The 7,214-nt window shown below is 44.5% G+C and overlaps 1 protein-coding gene across 17 annotated transcripts in view; it reads right to left on the minus strand.

The window, feature by feature from the left end:
- DTNA (dystrobrevin alpha) overlaps positions 1 to 2,867 on the minus strand; it is a 291,708-nt gene extending 288,841 nt beyond the window's left edge. For 9 of the 17 annotated variants that reach the window (XM_043507899.1, XM_043507898.1, XM_043507897.1 and 6 more), the window contains exon 1: positions 2,559 to 2,866. In XM_043507899.1, the coding sequence (XP_043363834.1) occupies positions 2,559 to 2,815 (257 nt within the window). In that variant the 5' untranslated portion in view covers positions 2,816 to 2,866. Of the gene's footprint in view, positions 1 to 2,558 lie in introns of all 17 variants that reach the window. The other 8 variants (XR_006278862.1, XR_006278861.1, XR_006278860.1 and 5 more) reach the window with 2 other exon arrangements.
- Positions 2,868 to 7,214: the final 4,347 nt, after the last annotated feature.

Raw genomic sequence — 7,214 nt, forward strand, 5'->3', positions numbered from 1 at the left:
TAAAATTGGTGTGAGGGGAAAATGAGCTGTACAGGCTTTTACAATGCACAAATAAAATTCAGAGGAAACTAGCTGAGAAGAACAAAGGCCTCAAAAACAAAAAAGTCCCCTTGTTTTTCTTCTAAAAGATTTAATAAATTTCCCTCTAACAGATTCCCAAAACCACTCTCTTGTTTTTCAGCAGTTTTTAGGTTGTGAAATCAATAGATTCCATGTGGGTGTCACCAGCACATCTCCTTCCAGGATCAGGGCCTGATACTGTTATAAGTGAGAGCAGAATCAGGAATGTTTGCGTATGCATAACATTGATGTAAACTATTCTTGGTATACATTAAAACACACAAAAAACTGTACATGAAGCAGATTACACTGAGACACAATTGAGGGGCCACATACACAGTGTCACATTCATAATTTATGTGCTCAGGCAGTGGGTGAGGGGTAATTTTGTATTTACTCCTACACTTGCATGAGTGTAGCTACTTATTTTGGTTAAAACTAAATCTCTCTCTAATGGGACAGTACAGAATTTTGCACTTTATGCATTGCTTTTTATAAACATGAGGAATTCATTTTCATATTTTATTGCAATCATAATCATAACTTGACCATAAATTCTGTTCTTGTGGTAAAACAATAAACACTACCAATACATTCAGTGCTGATATTGGGTAAATATGGGAATTTTGCCAGTGATTTTAACAGGAGCAGGATCAAGTTCTAAGAGTTGACAGTGGTTATCATTGAAGAGGTGGTACAAAGTCATAAGTTATGGAACTGAATTTGAACACACACTAACACATCTTTTGTCAACGGGTTACCTTTTTTTTAAAAAAAGGACACAGCACTAATTTTTTACACTTTTTATCACTTCATTAGTGAATAGTGTACCGGGTGCCAAAAATGTGACAGATCCCCATAATGTGTTTGTCCCGTGGTGTTGGTGATACATATGTGATATGTGCTAACGTTCAACTGAAAGTTTAGAAAAATACTGTTGGATTCTACAGCAATGATGGAGTTAAAGCTGAAAACGTTTTCCTTTTTTTAAAAAAAATATTATAACCATCCCCTATGCTGGAATAATAAGGAAAAATGGCAGCAACGTGTTAAAAGAGAACAGTAACTTACACAACTTTGAGCTTGAGATAGGCTTGAAAGTCTAGAAATAATAAGCTTATGGTGTTGTTTCAATACATTCTATTTCATGAACCTCTCATTTCAAAACCTTCTAGGTCACTGATAAATATCAGGATTTATCCAGTGACATTTATTCACACTAGTGTTTAAACACCATCTGAAACATTGCATATGCTAAGAAATGAATTCCTATGCACATTTATGAGGTTCATCTGACCACAGTACCTCTAAAAGCTTAATTTAATTTTTAGGTAATAATTATTCTATGGTATAAATGCTATTACAGTGTAGTATGATCTAACTATTCTGCAGTGACTAGGATATTCATTGCAAATTATTAAAGTTTGTGAATTAGCAAGTAAGTGGACAGACAATTACAAATACAAGGATAATGCATTATCAAGTATATTTCAACCATTTATTTAGCCAGTTTTCAGTTACTTGATGATAATACTTCATAGCGCACCCGTGAAAGTGCTCTCTGATACATTTGGTAAAAATTATAGAATCCACTAAGTTAAATTTCTAGAAAAAACTTACAGAGCTGGTGTTTAAAGATGCTAGAATTTTATTAATCAGAGTAGATTCATCTCTCCCTCTTCCAATCGGCCTGTGTGTACACACATACACAAACATCTTACAACTGCCAGGGTCATCAATGGAACGGCAAGTACGTTTAAAGCCCAGTGACCAGCAACGTGCAACTTCACCATTGAAAAAAATCCAACCCCACAGAAAAGCTGAAGTACAGTAAAAGTCAAATAACATGTGTCGCAGGCCTATGAAAAATTCCCTGTGCTCCCCCCGCCTCCCCACATACACACTCTCTCTCTCTGCACATGAATGTATATGTTGGTAATGTTTGTTAATGGAATGCATGATGCCAATAACCACCAGACCTTATCAAAAAGGGAGTTCTCCCATCGGGACCTACTTAATAGCAAACAGCAAGTTATCACCCCCATTTCCCCCTTCTTACCCCCCTCAAGAATTCAGTATCAGCATCCCTCTCTCTCTGTAGCAGGGCAACTCCAGCTTGGGTATTTCATACATTGGAAAAAATGAATGCATAACAATGTACCAATGCAAATATGAGTCACCCGAAATATATTTATATCTAAGTGGGCAACAGGCTGAATAACCCTCTCCCTGCCAGCACATCCTTCCCCTTAGCCATTTCCACGGACACCGCAGTGCATTGCAACACTAGCAGCCGCCTCTGGCTCAGAAATTTTCATCCCTCCCTCCCCCATCCCCTCCAATATTAAATACTCCTCAGGCTCTTCGCAGTGGCGGGAACCATCCTTAATGGAGGCTTCAGAATCCTCTGCGAGCCTTTTGGCTTTTGCCTGGGGAAAGCGGGGGAGGGAAAGGAGAGGTGAGGGACAAGACGAGGGAAGGAATGAATGAATTGCTACCTCCAGAAAGGCTCTGTGGGCTGATGCTTGCTCTTGCTCCTGCTCCTGCTGCTGCTGCTGCTGCTGCTGTCACAGCGGATCAGCTGATATTTACCTGTGAGGTAATGCACACTCTGTAAGGTCACCATGCACCCACTGAAATAGAGTGCAAAGCAGGAGAGAGACAGAGAGAGGGAGCTGCTGCCGCCGCTTCCCACTGCGAGCCGCGAGGCTGCACCGCGCGCAGGCTGCCGCTGCGGCTGCAGCTCCTGGCACATGCTGCAGGTGTCAGAGCAGAAGCCGCCCTGCCTCCGACGGTGCCCATCGCGCTTCTGCACATGCTCCGGCCCCCGCGCCGGCCCTCGCCATGGGCGTGTGCGCAACCTCTGCACATGCCTAGTGGGCCCGGGAAGCCACGGGGAAGCCGCTGCCCGGCCCCGGCCCCGGCCCCGGCCCCGCGCCTGGCGGAGTCTCGCTGCGCTTCGCCGAACGCACCTTGGCCCTGCCGGAGCCGCGCGGGGAGCGGAGCGGAGCAAGGGGCCGGAGGGATGACGTATTGGGGGATGGAGGAGCCGGTGGGGCTGGGGGTGGGGGGAGCAAATCGGGGGCCAAGCGGTCGGGGGAGTCGGGGGCTGGGCGCTCAGGTGCGGAGGATTTAGGAGCCGCGGGGGACGCAGGAGCAGATCCGGGGAGGAGCGGGTCAGTGGGGCGCATTGGCAGGGTTGCAGCTCGGGGCCGGTGGGCAGAGGGGCTGGGGATGGCGGGGAGGGTGGCGCCGCTGGGGGGGGGGTGCGCGGGTGGAGAGGCAGAGCCCGAGCGTGGGGGGCTGGACGGAGGAGCAGCAGATCAGGCGGGGGCTGCACATACTGTGGGTGGGGGTGTTGGATTGTCAGTATCCGAACCCAAATCTGGAGTGGCATACACAGTCACAGCGCATCACGTAGTAAATATCCCTTGCGCTGGAAGAGGAGTTCTTCCCCTCTTGTGATCCATTGTTAGCTGGGCAGTGACATCACCCTCTTTCCCCTTGAACATTACCTCCCAGGAGAGACGGGTTTTGTTCCAAGGGCCTTAGAACCTGCATTGTACAACGGAATCAGTAAAGCTATAGTAGAAAGAGCTTCACCTTTTAGTGACTCCCAGGTCACATATTAATTCAAATTTTTGGCTGCTTTAATATTTGTTTTCTAATTTGCATGTGGTCTCCCTAATTAGTAATGATTCTGCTAATGTCAAAGCATGTGCCACCTTGTATAAATGTTAGTAATTGTTTTGCTAATGAAGTACTTTGCTAATGAAGTGCTTGTGGATTCCACTTCATTATTTTGCGAAAATGTATAAACCTGTTCTGGTGATGTGTCATATCTGTGTCTGTTTAAATTGACAGATAAGCTATTTTCACCACATTAGTTAAAAAATATTACAACCCTTCCTGAACCAAATTTTTCTTATGAGAGGGAAGCCACATATAGTACTAAAACCTTGAAGATTTAATGTATTTTCTTTCCTAAGTGCTAATGTATTTTGAATCACATTTTTCACCTCCACACTCAGTCCTCATATAGCCCTCTTATTTGAGCTATAGTGGGAAGAGCAGATTTAAGCTTTAGTACATTGAATTACAGTATGTATAGAACCACATTGTCCTATTTCCCAACTTAAATGCATGAACCTACATACAGATTTAGACCTTGCTCCTGTAGGGAGTCATGTGTGTGCTTAACTTTATGCATATGAGCAGTTCCCTTCAAGTCAATGGGACTGCTCATATGAGGAAAGGTGAGCGTGTGTATAAGTGTAGGATTGCAGCCTTTGGTACACTATAAGTAGCCCAACGTTGATGAACAGTCACAGCTTCCATTGACTGCAACACTTCTAAAAATCATGACCCTTACACTCAGAAGCCTACATATGATTTTAGGAGAATTAACATTAGGCATTCAAGTTTGAAAATGTTGGCCCTAGTATCAAAGTAATGTGATTCCCACACTCCCCAAGCATTGTCCAACTGTTCAGAACCCATTCAGTTTGTGGGTTTAATACTGCAAGGTGCTCAAGGCTCAGCACTTGGCAGGATTGGGCTCTAAAGTGCTCATCCCCTTCCTCTATCACACATTACCTGAAAATTAGAAGCAGCTGTCTTTATGACAGATCTAATACATGCAATGTTTCAAACAATAATATTTGAAAGTGATTGTTTCTGTTCTGCTTTTGCAGATTTTCCCATCTGCTTTGGGCTACACATGAAAATTGTTAATTGACATTGTGTGTAATTCATAGAATCATAGAATATAAGGGTTGGAAGGGACCTCAGGAGGTCATCTAGTCCAACCCCCTGCTCAAAGCAGGACCAATCCCCAACTAAATTATCCCAGCCAGGGCTTTGTCAAGCCTGACCTTAAAAACTTCTAAAGAAGGAAATTCCACCACCTCCCTAGGTAATGCATTCCAGTGTTTCACCACCCTCCTAGTGAAAAAGTTTTTCCTAATATCCAACTTAAACCTCCCCCACTGCAACTTGAGACCATTCCTCCTCGTTCTGTCATCTGCTACCACTGAGAACAGTCTAGGTCCATCCTCTTTGGAACCCCCTTTCAGGTAGTTGAAAGCAGCTATCAAATCCCCCCTCATTCTTCTCTTCCGCAGACTAAACAATCCCAGTTCCCTCAGCCTCTCCTCAGAAGTCATGTGTTCCAGTCCCCTAATCATTTTTGTTGCCCTCAACTGGACGCTTTCCAATTTTTCCACATCCTTCTTGTAGTGTGGGGCCCAAAACTGGACACAGTACTCCAGATGAAGCCTAACCAATGTCGAATAGAGGGGAACAATCACGTCCCTCGATCTGCTGGCAATGCTCCTACTTATACAGCCCAAAATGCCATTGGCCTTCTTGGCAACAAGGGCACACTATTGACTCATATCCAGCTTCTTGTCCACTGTAACCCCTAGGTCCTTTTCTGCAGAACTGCTGCCTAGCCATTCGGTCCCTAGTCTGTAGCTGTGCATAGGATTCTTCCGTCCTAAGTACAGGACTCTGCACTTGTCCTTGTTGAACCTCATCAGATTTCTTTTGGCCCAATCCTCTAATTTCTCTAGGGCCCTCTGTATCCTATCCCTATCTTCCAGCATATCTACCTCTCCTCCCAGTTTAGTGTCATCTACAAACTTGCTGAGTGTGCAATCCACACCATCCTCCAGATCTTTTATGAAGATATTGAACAAAACCGGCCCGAGGACCAACCCTTGGGGCACGCCACTTGATACCCGCTGCCAGCTAGACATGGAGCCATTGATCACTACCTGTTGAGCCCGACAATCTAGCCAACTTTCTATCCACCTTATAGTCCATTCATCCAGCCCATACTTCTTTAACTTGCTGGCAAGAATACTGTGGGAGACCATGTCAAAAGCTTTGCTAAAGTCAAGGAACAACACGCCCACTGCTTTCCCCTCATCCACAGAGCCAGTTATCTCATCATAGAAGGCAATTAGATTAGTCAGGCATGACTTGCCCTCAGTGAATCCATGCTGACTGTTCCTGATCACTTTCCTCTCCTCTAAGTGCTTCAGAATTGATTCCTTGAGGACCTGCTCCATGACTGCAGCACTTCTGAAAAGTAATTCTTTAGCTCCACTGCTTATGTCAGCACAAAGAACACTTGAGAGACTGATGCTGCCAGTCATTACTCCTCACACAACTTCAGGGGGATTCTGTTTAGACAGAAGGGTCTGTGCTAAGTGTACCTTGTTGTAGGATTGGGGGCTTAATTAATACAAGCACAATGACAGCACTGGTTGAGGGGAAGTGTGATTATGCTGCAGGCCAAAATATGGGTTGTGAGGTATTTTGGGGTGTTATATATGTGAATATATTAATAGTCTATATGATGCTCTACCTTAAAAAGAGCAATTTTAGGAAAAGCATATAAAAGAGAAGAGAGGGGAGGCATTAGCGATTCAGGGCCTGATTCTCATTTTCCCTCAGAACCCTCTATACCAATTTTCACTCAATTTAAGGCCCCTTTTACACTGTTCTAGTGTCCACAATTCATAGATCCCAGCAGTTGGACAAAGTACAATGGGATACTTGCCCAGAATGCTGAGCATTTATTTCTAAATATGTCAGTGCTGTTTGTATGCACTGATTCAGAGGGAAGTGGGTAAAAACCCAGCTGTGTGAATGCAATTGTTTTGGAACAGTTATCTTAATCTGCAAAAACCACACCTTGTGAATAAATCCTTTGTGTAAATGAGAATCAGGTCCATAATCAAGAGAGGAGTCCCAGGCAATAGGAGACAGAATGAAAGAAGGTGCATAGGTGAGAATGGTAAAAGGATGTGATGCAGGCATGGCAGATACCGCAGAGGATAGCCTGGTGTTATGCTCTTCTTTGGCAGAGCCTAGAGGGCATAGGGGGGATATCCAAAGTAGGGAGCCTGCTAAACAACCAGTGGGGCCACTGGATGATCAAGATGCTAAAGGAGCACTCAAGGATGATAAGGCCATTGCGGAGAAACTAAATGAATTCTTTGCATCGGTCTTCTCCCTCACATCCTCGGCCGTGATTCCCTGAGCCATTCTTTTTAGGGAACAAATCTGAGGACCTGCCGCAGATTGAGGTGTCATTAGAGGTGGTTTTGGAACAAATTGATAAACTAAACAGTAATAAGTCACCA

This window comes from Dermochelys coriacea, chromosome 2 (assembly GCF_009764565.3).
Source record: "Dermochelys coriacea isolate rDerCor1 chromosome 2, rDerCor1.pri.v4, whole genome shotgun sequence".
In the NCBI taxonomy this organism is placed as follows: domain Eukaryota; kingdom Metazoa; phylum Chordata; order Testudines; family Dermochelyidae; genus Dermochelys; species Dermochelys coriacea.